The sequence below is a fragment of the Sylvia atricapilla genome, chromosome 6 (assembly GCF_009819655.1).
Source record: "Sylvia atricapilla isolate bSylAtr1 chromosome 6, bSylAtr1.pri, whole genome shotgun sequence".
Taxonomy (NCBI): Eukaryota; Metazoa; Chordata; class Aves; order Passeriformes; family Sylviidae; genus Sylvia; species Sylvia atricapilla.
Genome location: NC_089145.1, coordinates 11803697 through 11819407, shown reverse-complemented (window position 1 = coordinate 11819407; position 15711 = coordinate 11803697). Strand labels below are relative to the sequence as shown.

Here is a 15711-nt window from a genome sequence, read left to right as displayed (position 1 = left end):
ACTAAATGGAGTTCACACATGCTGCAGGATAAAGTTACCTCTTGCCATCTGAAAGCAGTCCAATCAATGCTGTACACAGAGAGTAGCATTTGAATCAGCCTTAAGTTAATTCTTAGTCGTCGAAACTGTGACAGCATGCTGACCCTTTCAAGTCAACTGGGAGCAGGCAATCTTTGCAGAAGATCCTCAGGCCTTTAATCAGATTCTCAGTGGGTTTTAAAGAGATACTACGGCATCAGTTTGTAAACATCTCTCTAGCGAAAATAAAGATTACTTCTGACCTAGCCAATTACTCAGTCCCAGAAGATATATCCCAGAGTTATAATTGAACGAACCATAGGGAAAGAAAATACATTTTAGGTAGGGGGTAGCAAACCCAAATCCCAACTTAGGATGCAGGCAGCACTGTATCCCACGAAAAGATCAGATACAGAGTGCAATGATTATAAAAAAAATCCATTAAATCATCTAGTCCTTTTTCCCACCATGGCAAGATTGCTCTCTTGAGCACAGAGCCCTACTAAGAAGATTGCAAATTATCAGCTGAAGCTCTTCCTGAAAAGCAACTGTGATGGGGAATGACCAGATCATTACTTTGAGGAGACCCATAATATGAGGTATTTGTTTGCCACATGACAGAGAATCTGGGGTGAGATGACAGCTCCTGGTAGCATGGATTTGCTGCAATATGAGAAAAAAAATGCTGAAGAAAGAAAACAGAGGACGTGTGCTCAGAAAGAACCGAGACCATCAGAGATATTAAACAGTCTCTTGTTGCATTACTTTAAAACTGTGCTTTAGCAAGAGGAGCCACTGCAGTCCATTGTGGAGAGATATAATTACTGATTAAAAAAAAAAAAAAAACAGGGGAGAAGTTATTTATTCTGGGGCTATTACAGACTAATGTGTAACAGACATCATCTGATGGGCTGTAAAGGCTCCAAGGGCCATTACAGCCTCACAGGTCAGGACCTATTTGAAGGTTTTAAAGTTTGTGGATCACTGCTCTCAAGCTGAACAGCACAGGCAACACCTGCACACAGAAAAGCAAGGGGAGACTTCTGGGAGCAGCAGCTGCTTATGGGTTTTCACACTCAGATCAAACCAAATCACATCACTGGAAAGAAGTTCAGAACCTGCAAACACGGCTTTTGCCATTCTCATCAAGGAGCTCACCCGTAAGATTGTAGCTTGTGCCTTTTGACTTAGTTATTTATTTATTTTTAAAGGGAGCATTGAGGAAGAAAATTATACTATAACCTCTATGCTTCCCCATCAGGGCCCCTCTCCTATTTTACTTTCACAGAAAACTAAAATTCCCAGCCAAGTGACAGGTTTATAAAATTTTAATAGGGAGGAAAAAGGTAACCTCAGGCAGGATCTTATGTGCAGACTTTTGCCATAAATGAATGTTCATGAAAATACAGGGGGTTTATGGAAACACTGACAGAGCTTCACAGGCTGTGACACAAATGCCTCAACACGGACTGATGAGAAGGACTAGTGAGTCCAGCTCCTGCAGCCAGAGGCTATTGCACCATCCCTTTCTCTAAGCCAAGCAAGCCAGCTTCATGCCTCCACTACCCTCTGAGGAAAGCAGATCTAGAGACCAAAAGCTCAGAAGCTTTTAAATTACAAGCCTAGAAACATTCCTAGCCATTTCCAACTACTCGTTCTAATGTTTTGGGGTAAAAAGTCCACTTTTCTTTCCTCCCTGGTACTTCCCCTCCCAGAGTGCTCATCCAGACCAGTCAGCCTTCATTTTGCAAAGGCAGATGTGTTGAAGCACAGATTACTCTTCATGAGCATCCTCTCTGCCCCTGCTTCCACATGGATTTAGGGTCCCTTAGCTTGAGGGATCTAAAGTTACCCATAGCAGAAAAGGTCTGCCAGTGCCTCTCTGCAGCATTACTAGCAGGAATCATTAGGGTTAGAAGTTTCTTGTTCAGTTCTTTCCAGGATGGCATTTGCCTTTTACCAGCTACTTCACACCTCAGTCCTTTTGAGGTGAACCACCATCTGTCCAAGCCACCCTTTTCCTCCTCTTCTGCCCTTTCCAGCTGGTGGTAATTCCTGCTTGTAGATGTTCCAGTGACCCCCAAAGAGATAACTGGGGTTCCTGGGCTCCTTTTCTTACTGTTGTGAGCTTCACACAGGAATGAAACCAAGGGGCAACAGCAAATGGCTTCAGTCCCCCTCCTACCAGTTACTTGCACCATAAAACCTCTTAGTGGTGGTTTTATACCGTCAGGAAATCCATCCTTAATGCTCACAAAAGTAGGTGTGCCACCCTTTGTATAAAAGGTCAACCGAATGACTCTTGTTGGAAAGCAGAATCCATGGCTTTGGTGTCAGGATCTAAAACATTGCTTCTGAAGACAGTGACGCTTGAGGTTCATTTCCCCTCTCTCTTCTCCCAGGTTTGGAACAGAAGCATTAGTTCTCATTCACAAAAAAGGAAAGAGATGCCACAAGGAACAGCCACATCCTGTTTAGACTGTCATTTCTTCAAGCAGCAGAAATCTAAGAGGAGTGCTCCATAGCTAAGGTAGCACAGAATCAGAATGCTTGGGAAAATCCTATACAACAATCCTGTACAGAGCTAAAGGAGTTTGCTACTCTTTGCTGGCCACGAGCGTGTACGAGCGCTTCTGAAAGTCAAAATTTTGCTTCTAGAAAACTTGAAGCTTCTTAATTGCAAGAGAAATATGGGTAGCCAGGAACGATACCTGTGCCATAGGTAAAACCAGTGGTTCTCTCAAGCATGACAGAGACCTAAAGTGCCCAAGACCCAGCCCCACCCAAAAGCTCCTCCTGATCTCTTCAGAATTTAATTGGCATTCTTTTTAGCACACACACAAGGCAGATTAAAGAAAAACCCAAATAGTGTGCAGGGTGGAAGCACCATTACACGGTATTAAAATGTCAGAGGTTTGAGCTCTGTGTTGGTTTAGTCATGAGTTACCAACAACCACTGATGGTAGACATAAAGCTTCCCTTGAATTATTAAGCATAAAACAGCAGACTGTAATATTTTGCTAAACCAAAGTACAGACACAGACAAAGATGTCATTTCAATATTTGAAACCAGCAAGTTTAATTTAAAATAAGAGCAAACCAATAAGCTCAGAAAATAGCAATGTGTGAGAGGAAAATTACACTGCTAGAGAAAAAAGTGGAAGGACTTAAGAAATTTATAAAAGTAATCTCCAAGTGGAAATTAGAAATCAACCCCTAGAAACAGAATAACACAAAAGAAATATTACTGTCCACTTTCTAAATCAATATAACACTGCTACACGACAGAATTACCATGGTAACTCAAGTAAAAAGAATAAAGCAATTCTTATTATTTCAAAATAAAATCACAGCCTGAAGCCCAGCTTTTATTACAACTGCTGATAGATCGCTGGCTTGTATTTATCTGAAATATTGCTTTTCAATCAGCTATTTTATGAATGTACAAATTTCACTGAGCAGCCCACTTAGACCAAATGCTCAAAACCTGCCCCCCAAAAAAACTAGCCAAGGAATTGATTATATATATGCATACCTTTTTTTTTTTTTTCTTTTAAGGGAGCATTACTATATACATATTCTTTCCCCACTCTATCCAAGTTAAAGAGAGATAAGGAAATGAGCGAGAGTAAGTTAAAACCTTGTTTAGTCTGACCTCTTTAAATTCCAACTTAGACTCGCTGGAAAAACAACAACAACAACAAAAAAAGCACCAAAACAACAGTAATAAGAAAGAACAAAGAGGAATAGCAGCATACCCTAAATACTGCAGCCCTGCACAAGGACGGGGAATGCGCGTACATCAGGGGGTGTGCACAAACACACACATGAGAGGAGGCACATCTGCTCCCTCCTGATCAAAGGCAAAGAGAAAACACTGTCTAAATACAAAGTTGCTCAAGGACGTTTTGACTTGCCCTGCTGGGTACCTCCGACTTTTCAAACATTGTTTGTACAGCTTGGAAAGTGCATCAAGCTCAGGATACTTGTCTGCGTTTCAAGCGCGCTGAAGGCACAGCTCAGCCGAGTTCCCCCACGCCCCCACTGCTGGTGCCACCTTTTAAACACATTAGTGCAAGGGGAAAACCAGCAGGTCACCTTCTGCTCTCCTCCCCCAGACGTTCAAAAGAGCATCGATCGCCACCTGAAAGCAACAGTCGGACTTAAAAATAACAGGCTCCTCCTCTGGCCCCGGCAAAGAGCCCGGACCGGCCCCGGACCCAGGGATAGCGCAGAGCTCCGGGGGGCAAACACATGGACAACCAACACAGCTGCTGCCTGACAAGTTACGGCACCATCCTCCAAAACAAAAAAGGTGGCTGAGGAAATGCCTGTAGACTGTCAGGATGTTTTACAGCACAGCATTGTTTTTTCTGTCGCCCCCATGAACTGGAAAAAGGGAACGAGACAGTCATGGCAGGAGCAGCAGAGGAATGTGACCAATGCTCATAATTATGGCAGGAAGATAGGCTAGCAAAGGCTTTTCTTCAACAATTTGCAATTTCTTGGACTGGACCTCAGGGATAAAAAAAACCCCAAAATTAAAATTGCCAATTGAGAGGGGATCAATAAAACTGCCCCCGAAACAGTTAAGGAGAGCAATTGCTTCAATAGTATTCTGTCCTTCCCAGGAGATCCAGAAGTTATTTCTCCCTTCTTCTGCAGAGTTCTGACCTCCTAACCCAACATGGGACAGCAGGCAAGGTGGGACCCAGGCCCAGCAGAGAGGAATAAACCAGGGACAGCTAAAACACTAAAGTCCACCCATGCCTCATGGGGGTCAGGCACACCCCCCCCAAATATCCAGCCTGAGTTCCAGGGGATGATCACTTGGGGTGCACAAATTCCTCAGTACTGGCAAAATGCTCTGAGGATTAAAAGCAGCAGTGATATGCCAAGTATCATAGCTGGAAGTAAAGACAAATGCTGCAACAAGAGCAATAAGCCACCTGCCAGCTGTCTTTTATATTAAAATATTTCAGTGTTCTTAGAGCTGCTTAATTTCCCATCTCGCTCCAAGTCCAGAGGAACTTTGTGGGTTGCTAGCTTTGCCGTGCAGCAGTGATGCTGCTCATTGTTTTTAAAATAGATTTAGAACCTGTGATCACACAGTTCAATCTAAAAGTATGCACTGTTTTTAGTATACTGTTGTCCTTTGCAGTCTACTGCAAATGGGTTTAAAAACAGTGGTGGAAACAATGTGTGCTTAATCTGAATGTGGACTGCAGAGAGGTTGCACACTCAAATATCCTGTTTTATGTGGTACCTGGTTGTATTTTAAAACACTTTTCAGAGACTTGGAGCCAGTTGAGGTCACAAACAATCTCATACAGATTAGAAAAGGGAAAGAAACTGGGGGGAGCAATAGGGATCCCACTCTGGGATGCTGAAATAGGACACTCTAAGTATCACTTAGTACTTCTTTAAAAGAAAAACTGGCTGAAATAGTAAGCTTCAGAGAAACAATAAATGCAGAGGCGGTTAAAGAGTTTTTATTCAAATAAAGTCTCGCCCCAGGAGATGGAAGTAGAGTCTTGAAATACAGAGATAGGATTTTTGCATGTGCTAAAAGCATCAGTGTGACACTTTTTGGAAAAAAAAAAAGGGGGGGGGGGGGGAGAATACCTTCGTTGTTATACATGACAAAATAGCAACTAAATGTTTGCTTTGATCCCAGCGCGTAAAGGGTGAAGCTTTTAGGCAAGGAGCGGCAGGTGATCTCAGCTCTTCTGCAAGTCCTAATGCTCCTAAAAGCCACTCTTCCAGTTTCTGTAATTGGGCATCAGTAGTTAATGTAGTATTGACTGCATTACATGCTCCTGTGCATCCTCTCACTAATGCCAATTGCATCACCTTGTACATTTACCATATTGCTTAGCCAATAGCTGTTAAAAGCAATCCAAATCATGAATCATATAGGAAACTTTTAGCAAGACACGACATCCAAAGGAGACAATTTACAGTTGAGTTAATCTGGGTACATTAGCGAGACATGGATTCAGGAAGACAGACCAATTTATGTTACTTTGGTTTTACCCTTTATTGCTTTGTATAGGCAAATGAATGGAAGGGCATGGAGTAAAAACAGATATAAAGGAGTCCTTTTCAAAACAGATCTCCATTTTGAGCAGACAGGTCAAAGGGTTTGAGACTGATGCTTATTTAGGCTTTCATAACCGTAACAGGGTACTTACAGAAATCATTTTCCACAAATGAGTATAAGGATAAATATATAATGGATCCTGAATAATGTTCAGTACCCACCCTCACTGCAAGCACATTAACACAGAAACCTGGCTGCTCAACATTATGTAAGGCATGGCCTGTCCAGGAGTCACCTGCCACCAGGAATGCCAGGAAGAGGCTTCACACAAGGTTCCAGGCAGGTCTGCTCATAAGCTCAAGGTGTTCTGGAAACAACACCAAAGGCTCACCAGCTCAAGCCAGTCCTCTGCCCAAACAACTCTACCAGATCACTTGTGAACACACAGAAAGTCCAATCTTCTCCTCCCTATCTGCCTTGAAGAGGCATCTTTCTGAAATGCAGACCCATTTCTTGGACCAGAAGGAAAGGATAAAGAGATGTTGCTTAACCCAGTTCAGCTGCAAGGTAGAGCCAACCAGGAAAGAAATTAGGAGCAAGTTCCCTCTGAAAAAGTACATTTTATGGAACAATTTCACACTGGATGCTTGACCAAAAGATGCATAGCAAATCGACATAGCGCCTTCCTGCTGTTCTGATCAAGCTCAGTAGCAGCAGTAAAATAGAGATGGAAAAAAAAAAAAAAAAGGACAGCTAGGAAGTGTGCTGTTGCCTCAGCTTTTATGGGTAGTGAGTAATTTGCAATATTTGTGGAGGGGGAAAAAAGTGGTAAAGGAAGTCTAGGGGAAATAATGGCTCATCAGCCAAAAACTTTACAAAAGAAAAACTGAACTGCATCCTTAAATATTGGATTCCAAAATACTGGAAACTCTGGTGCTCTAAGCCTAGTTTAAAAAAAGATCATGATTCCCCTTTGAAAAGCTTCCAGAAGTCCCTTCGAAAGAGTTGCACATGCAGGGAAAATGCCAAAACAAAACATTTTCACTAGCTGATCAATTTAAACAGCTGTGGTAAAGCTGCAGCCACTGGCACCATCATTAACAATTTAAAGCATGGCTGCTTTTGTCTTCCTTCCCAGTTACATTCTCATTATGCCTTTTTATTTATTAGAAACACAGTCCTCTGGAATACATTTCTGTATCTCAGATCCATAATAAACCAAGTAGGAACATCCCTGGCTTCTACTCAAATGGATGTTGGCGAGAGGGTTAATTGTTTAATTCTGGTCCAAGTTCTCTGCAGTTCAGTCATGAATATGCAACAATCATCCACTTTTTCTTTAAGAGAAACCAGAACTGTTGATATCAATAGCTTAAAAAGAAGACATAATACTTTCACTGCCCAAATCACCCTTTCAGAGTTTGGTTAGCCCACAAGGAACTCTGAACATTGGTGTAAAGAATTCGAAAGTGTTCAATGAAACTTTAAAACTTCCTCAATTTGGACTAGAGCATCCATTATCTGCTTCAATATGGAATGTAAGTAGAAAGTAGTTTGCAAGAACATTCACAGGAGAGTTGAGCACGTTTGCATGGATAGCACCCCATATCGTGCTTGGAAACATGGGCTTGGGAGTCATCCCACTGGAGGACAGAGAAAATACACACACACACTCACAGAGAGCTGAAAAAAACCAGTAGCTGTGGTGAATTCTTCTCAGATAGGTTTAATTATGTTAATCTAATAGTGAACAACTTTCATTTTAAAACGCCCTTCCCTCCACCCCCAAGTCTTCAGTGAATAGGAGCTACATTCACTGAATAAATCATTCCCTGGCAACAGTTACGCACATTATTGAAGTTGGGGGCAGTGATTTCTATACGGTTTAAAACAATGCCTATGTATTCTAAATGATGACAATTCTGTCCAATTTTTAAAAGATATAGACCCATTAGAGTTTTATAGCTCAGCATTTAGCAGCATCTGCAGCGCCTTCTTTATTCTTGCACTGCAACACTTAATGCTTGATACCATTATTCTGATTTTGAATTGATTTCAAGTAAAATACCTTATTTGCCATAAACTTTCATATTCTTTACCTAAGTAGGACTCCTCGCAGATGCAATCAGTCATAATGCTAAAAGAACAGTTTGCCTTTAGCAGAAATGTAATAGTTCATGCTAATGACAGCGAAGCAAAACTGAGCAGCAAGCACATTTCCAAAGAGAAGAAAACCATCTCTAAACACAATGCCTGAAAACCTTAAGAAAGGCTCCAAATGAAATCAATTAATCCTCCAACCATGATAAATTTCTTAACCATTTAAGAAACGTATTTCAGACTCTGCTGTGACCCTTTATCACCAGACCTAATGGATTACTTTATTAATAATGCACTGCTCTTAAAAGGAATTTTTCCGAAGATTCTACATAAGAGAGCATTTTTTGGAATGGCTATGACAAGCAGGCTGACATGTTCATGTTGTATTTATTAAAGATAATAAAATTTAACACTAACTCCAAAGACGACGAATTATGTTCTGCTGCCAGGGTATCAAGTATACTTTCTACTGCATTAAACCAAAATTAGAGCAAACAGATTTCCAAGAACACGCCGCTTCCTTTGCCCTATTACCCAAGCTGAAAAATGTCCTTACACTGTTTCAACGCTTGTTATGTCAACCAGGCAATTATCACGTGTCAACAGCATCTGGGGATGAAGTATGATGACATCCTACCCAGATCCTTCAGCTGTCTAGTCTGAACAAACACTAGGAACTATCTGATTGCCTGCCATACCCCTATACAAAGCAGTTTGCTCCTCTTAGGCCTGTCACCTCCTTTCACTCCTTCCCAGAGGATGAGATTTCTTTAAATGGATATCCAGGTTATCAGTGCTCCAACCACAGCAGCCTCCATTTCTTGAATAGGTTTAGGCAATTACTTTACTACCCCATGGTTCTGCCATGCTTCCACATTTGCCATTTCAGGGAATGCCCAGGAAGAGCTACCTCTAACTCCATACTTAGCTTTGGAGAAACAGTCAAAAAGTTTTTTTGGTCCTTTACGGTCAAACCAAGTCTCATGTTCTGCTGCCAAATGTGCTCCAATTTTATTTAGAATAATTCTTTGACAACTTTTTATCTCCTCTTCAGGAATGTATTAATCCATTGCTGTACTTCTTAGTCAAAAAAGGGCATCGTGTCATGAACTAAAGCCAGACAAAACCTCCAAAATCACACCAAAACCATACGTGTGAAGATCAAGCCCTCAAAAAAACACCAGGTAACTCAGCTAAATAGGCAAAAATAAGGTCTTTGGTGACCTTCATCAGTGATTTTTTGAATAAGCAGATGCCTAGGAAGATGTGTAGGGATTCTTCATACATGGTAATCTAGACACCAGTGGACTACAGAGAAGGTCCGAGGCAGAGTGGCACAGGAGATGAAAAGAAAAAAGAGAGAGAGCTTCAGGAACATTAGACAACAGAAAAGTTAAATTCCATGTCATGTGAGGAAAAACCAGCGTGCCCTCTCCCTTTCTCTCTCTCTGCGTGACTCCTCAATAGGTATGCCCAAAGGAAAATGAAAGACACCAGCAGCACGCAGAACAGCTCTTCTTCCTACATGGCACAATTTGTACCTGCTGTATTTTAGTGTGCATAAAGATTTTTATCTGCAGAACAGGACTGCTTGGACCTGTGTCGCTGGAGATAGATGGATAGATGGACTACCTATCCATCTGTAGGATTTGCCTACCTATTGGTAACTCCATATGGCAGCTGGCATGCCCCCTTGTGAAGCCAGCCCGCAGCTCTGCTGCCCTAGCCAGGGCGCCGTGGCACGATTCCTGTCACTGACATTATACAATCCATTTCTTTGCTTTTCTAATTCCAATCGCTGCATTTTTTACCTTCTGTGAGGGGCAAGATGGGCTCTCACACAACAGGGAACCCAACTGCTGCACTAATCCAGTTTTAAATTACCTAATATTCATTGCCCTAAATACCACCCATCAACCTAAGACCCATTCTCCAACCCCAATGTACACAACATCCATATTTTTCATTTTTAAAGAAACTATATATAAAAACTTCCTATGTAAAACCAAGGTACACATTTAATGGAGTCCTCTAATGTGTTATTTGCTCAGCCCACTCCTGTGATCTGTTTAATCAGAGTTCTGCTCAAAAACACAAAGGACCCGTGATTTGGGGTGTTCCTGTCTATGCAAACATCGGGATGAACACACAGCTGATCAGTGTTTTTACAAGTGCACACACACTCCACAATTTGGTTGAAGGATGCCATGTCTGGTTAACACAGCACAAGTTAGCTGAAAAGGAAACTTTCACCCCCCACACACATAACAAAGAGCCGTGATTTCTATTAGTGCATTTCATACCATACATGCTGATTACCAGGCTGTGCTTCATTGTTAGCAGAGATTACAGCTGGGATAAGCTGCAGCTTTTTCCTAATTGCTATTATGATGACTGAATTTTTGTTTTGTGTCAAGCATTATTCACACATTATACTCCAAAATTTGATCCCTCTATGATGCATTATTGATTCCATGCAGGCAATCATACTGCCGCCAATGTGAAGAATTAATTTGGGCTATTCTACTTGATTTGCATTGCTCCATCATAGCAGAACATAGTTCTGTAGGGAGGCACAAATTGAAAAGGGAGATTTAACAAAATACAGAAAATGCTGCTGTCCTTTAAAAGAGATGAATCCTGAGCAGGGGGGAAAAAACCCACCAAAAAAACCCAAACCCAGCACAACACGTGTGGTCCAGAAAGAAATAAGGTCAGTCAGCCAAAATTCATCTTAGTCAGAGGAAGGTTACAAGAGTAGCCTTATGCCTCTAATAAAGTAAACTAGCTTGCTTCAACTTATATTGCCAAAGAAAACAACTGAACACCTCTGAGAGTGACACTGCTTCAAAGCCTTTGAAACCCTGTTAGCTTCATTTGTTTTCCCAGCATAAGCAATACTCAAGCACTTAGTGTGTCTTTTATCCACAGGCCAGTCAACTGCAAAGCTGATCTAGAAGATGTGTAACAGATGCTCCACATCTACTCTTTTTTTTTTTTTTTTTAAAGTACTACTGTGTTAACAAAGGAACTTATGAGATCTTAACAGAAATAAAGCCCGTGATTCATTTTTATTCCCCCACAAATAAGATTATTTCACAGTTTTGGGATGCCAACTCAATTAGCGCGGAATAAATTCAGAAGGGCGTGACAACTTATTCAGGGACTTTGATCTCACATTGGTCAACTCTTAGTCCAAATCTGATTGAATCTGCATACAAGGGGGATCACTGATAATGATGCATTTCTGCTTGGTCTCATATTTTAAAGGCGCCAAATCTTTGTGAAAAGTCCACGTTTTTTCGTTGTCCCAAACGCTTCAGGAAACTAAACCTCACATGCCATCCCAGAAACTAGATTAAAATTCTACATACGTGAACATGCCAGCATGAGAATTTTAGAAATCAAACTTATAGCAAGGTCAGACCCCAAAATGCTACGTCTAAAATACTCCCGTTTTTGGGAAGCAAGGAAAGGAGAGAGGGAAGAGAAACTTCAGTAGAGGACTTCTGGTCTTTCAACAGTCAAGCCTTCCTAATTATTCTCCAGTGCAGTACGAATTCAGTTGTAAAATACTAGAAGACAGATATGGGTTGTGGAATAAAAATCGTGTAATTTCAACTTAATAGCACTGAGCAGCTTTCAGTACTAGTCACAAAACATGGTTAGCATGATTCCGACACAGGAAAGCAAGTGACTTTAAATTACAAGTTATTTTTCTCGTAAATATTTTAAAAAGCAATACATATATTCAAGTAAAATCAATGTCACTGCCAAAATGCCCAACTTCCAATTTCTCCAAGCTCTTTTGCTCCCTGTGAAAGGCTGTTTCCTGTCTACAGTCTTACAAATATTCAGTAATTTCTCTTACTTTTGAATGGCAACAGCCTATGACTTTTTTTTTTAACACTTAAAGAGGTTTCTGAAATAAATTTTGAAAGATCAGAGAAATCCATTCCACAGCCCACTTCATCCATGTGTACAGGTGGAACGAAATAAAGAGATAATAGGTAGAAATGTCTGTTAGAAGTTAAGATTTCCCATTTTCCATGCACAAAGTGCCACCAAGGCAGAGGTCCTTGGCAAGAGGCAGCGCCATGGATGGAAGTCCATATGGATGGCTACAGAAGCCTTCTGCTCTGCCTCAGTTTTAATCCTTGCTTTCAGCCTATGAGGGAAGACCTAAGCCACAAAGCAGCCTTAGTGGAGAAAGAGAAAAAAAAAAAAAAAAAAAAACAACCAAAAAAACCAAAAAACAACCCTCATTAAAAAGTTGTGATGGGACTCACCACCTTCGTCCCAGAAACTACTGATGATTGAGCAGTTAAGTTTGCACACCCTGGCAGGCAACGTGCAAAAGATAGCATCAGGTCATCCAGGCTACTAACTAACACTGTCTGATATTCCTCACATCAATTTGTTCCCCTTAAGCATCCTTGAAAAGGACTAGTCAGCTTAAAAAAATAAGCCTATGTGAAGTCCTAAAATCAGTGAAGCTCTCCTTCAGCTTCATTCATGAAATTACATCCTAAATGAACCTCCACTTCTGCTATTAAAAGAAGGGAGTAAATTCTTAGAATAAGCCAATGTTGGGTTTTTTTGCCACAGAGTCTTATTAGCTTATTGTCATTATGTTTATAGCTATGAAGAAAAGCTGTGAGAAATAGATATTAAAGGCGCACATTAAAGGGACCTAAATGGCATGCAAATGAAAGGGAAAGAAAAATCCCAAAATTAGATTTACAATAAAAGCTGTGAAGACAAACAGGCTAAAATGGATATATTAGAGTAACTCGCAGAAAGAAAAATCTACATATATATTGTGGAAAAAAAAAATCAGCTGTTTCTGCTATGTCCTTCAGCAAGCAGAGCCTGGAGTAAACCGTTCTTGGCTGTCCGATCGTGTCAGAGATGAGGTAAAAAAAAATAAAGAGCAAGCATGCTTTTACCTACACAGGAGAAAAACATCAGAAGCTCAGAGCAGAGCGCTCTGAAATGCGCAGCGCACATCTGTTTCAAAACTATTTATTTCTACATTAGCAGCACACAGAAGACACCGAGCACAGGCTTACACAATCTCAGCCCACCTACCGTCCTCCTTGTCCAGCACCATCATCTCCGCAATCAAGAAAAGTCCGGGCACAGACGCTTCTTCCGCAGCAGCCTCCGCTCAGGGGAGAGGAGAGCAAGTCTCTGGGAACACAAATGAGCTACGGTACAGCTGATCGTCCTTTAGCAGCAAGTGAGCTCTAATTACCCAGTTGTCCAGCTTTTAACCTAGATTGCACTCAGTTAGAATTACACTCAGAAATAAAGCACTTTGCAGCTACAAAAGCGGTCTCACCTACTTTTGTGCCTCAGAATTGCAAGGAACTAAAACTGCAATTTAGAAAGAAGGGGGATCAGAGCTGTTTCTTTGGTTCTCACCTTCTAAATGGCTCAATTCACACAGTATAATCTATTTTAATGTAATTGCCTTTGATAGCTCATAACCCCGGCTCTTGCAACCACACGGCTTTCAGCCTCATAAAGTGTTTTCCCTTCAGATTTAAGCCGAACCTAAATCCGAAATTACATTCAGAGAGGGTAAGACTACCTAAGCCCGACTAGCGCTGCCTCTGCCTCTCAATTGGTGAGCCCTGCACACTTGCGATGAATAAATGCACGCGTTTCCCAGGGCCCCCTCTCGCGCTCCTGCCGGGATTTCCCGGCGGAGCGGCTTCCCGGCTCAGCAGCACCACCTGCAGCCCGCCCGGCCCCCGCCCAGGTGCCGCCGGCCGCGGGCCACCTGCGCCGCCGCCTTTGTCCTCCGCGGGGCCGGGGGATGCTCCAGCCCCGCTCCAGCCCCGCTCCCAGCCGGCCGGGATTGTGTCCGGCACCAGGCAACAGCTCGGGCAGGTCACAGGCTCACAACTCTCCGCAGCTGATGCCGGCTGCGTTACACCAGCCCCGCTGCTCCCAGCTACGTTTCACGCATCTCTGGTTGACCTAAAACTTGATACTAATTTTCTGCATAAACATTCTGGGTTTGTTTTCACATGTCGGTGTTAGTTTCAGGGTGTACTCCGGAGAGCGCAGCTCCATTTTCACTAGGTCGATATTAAAAGGAATTTACCTAATCAAATGCCATACAAGCCCTTAACAGGTTTGCTCCACTTGTCAGAAATGCCATCAATGCTCAAATATAAAGTGACAAGTTGGGGGCCCACGTCTTTTATCCTTCATTCTGCAACTCTCACTCCTTTTTCAGACAAGTCATCTGTTGTCTCCAATGGCTCCCGCAAGGATTGTGGGATCAGACACTTCGCTACCGAGATCAACTGCACCTTTTCACTCATCTCAGTCTTTTAATCTGAGAAAACATTTAATTTCTGCTTTAATGATACTTCTTCCTCCCCTTTACAACTGATACAATGGTACTCTAAAGAGCATGATAGCGGGCTCAAGTTATATATCCTTAATACCGATTTTTAATTAGATTCCTTATCCCCAGCTGAAGTGGCTTTTCCTTCCCCCTTCATTCACAATACTTAATCCTAACAGTCCTTGAGAATATTTGATGTTAAATGTATCGTTTTACACTGAACTGTTTTCATCTAGTGCTTCCAACAACTCCTGTTTCCTAGTGATACTAGTTTGCAAGTGTTGAATATGTATTTTAGCGTAAGAGTGCAACCACCATAAATAATCACTTTCTTTTAGGAAGTGTCACAAGCTAAAAAGGAGGAGGACTTTATCCCAAACATTAAAGTCTAATAGTTAAAAGCATCCACGCAAAAACTAATAAAACCACAGCCTTTTCTAGATTTGCGGCACTTCAACACTTTCAATATACTACTGGCCTCCATCAGAAAATGATGAACTCCAAAAATGTTCCATCTTTCTGTCTGTTCCAAATGTTCCATCTTTCAACCCTGCCACCTTCAAGAAGGACAGACTTACCCTAAAATATCTGGTACATTTCAACGTCCACTATTCGGTAACTACAAGAAAGGCGAGGTTTTGCTAAAAATGAAGTTTGCCATTGTCTGTCACAGCTGACTTCTGCAGCAGAGCAAACTGGCAGACGTAAGGCACCCATGAAAAAATACGCAGTACAGGATCAATGTACATTTTATTCCTTTACTGCTCCATCATGTCATAGAGGCTGGATTGCTCCCTGTGCAAACAGATTTTTTTAAACTCTTTATCTGCTTACTCATTTCACACACCGACAATTTGGGGAGAAAAAAAAAAGTTTTCCAACCCGCAACACATTTGTACAGCAATTTAAGTCAACTACAATTAACACAATCTGTTGGAATTAATCACGCTACCTGATGTCAGTTTACTTTTTTAAGCAGAAATCTGGTCTTTGCGATCAAAACATTTATGTATTTGAAAAATATCTCAACTCTCATTATCTCGAAATTTATAAATGCGCTGCACGGTGCGTAGGTTGGCTTGCCCACAGCAAATTCTGCAGTGATTTACATAGTGGAACTGACTAAAATGCGAGCCTTGAAGTTTTCCCCTCTCAACCTTTCTCTCCCCCATCCTTCTCATCCCTC

The 15711-nt window shown here is 41.6% G+C and overlaps 1 protein-coding gene across 4 annotated transcripts in view; it reads right to left on the bottom strand.

The window, feature by feature from the left end:
* Nucleotides 1-15711, bottom strand: part of LMO1 (LIM domain only 1) — a 60885-nt gene that overhangs the window by 41905 nt on the left and 3269 nt on the right. Inside the window, exons 1-2 of one of the 4 annotated variants that reach the window (XM_066320786.1) lie at nt 13589-13869; nt 13253-13354 (exon numbers count right to left, since the gene is read on the bottom strand). The exons of 1 other annotated variant lie outside the window; for it this stretch is intronic. In XM_066320786.1, coding sequence (XP_066176883.1) covers nt 13253-13277 — 25 coding nt within the window. In that variant the 5' untranslated portion in view covers nt 13278-13354; nt 13589-13869. Of the gene's footprint in view, nt 1-13252; nt 13355-13505; nt 13527-13588; nt 13870-15711 lie in introns of those variants that run through there. 2 more of the 4 variants (XM_066320787.1, XM_066320789.1) reach the window with 2 other exon arrangements.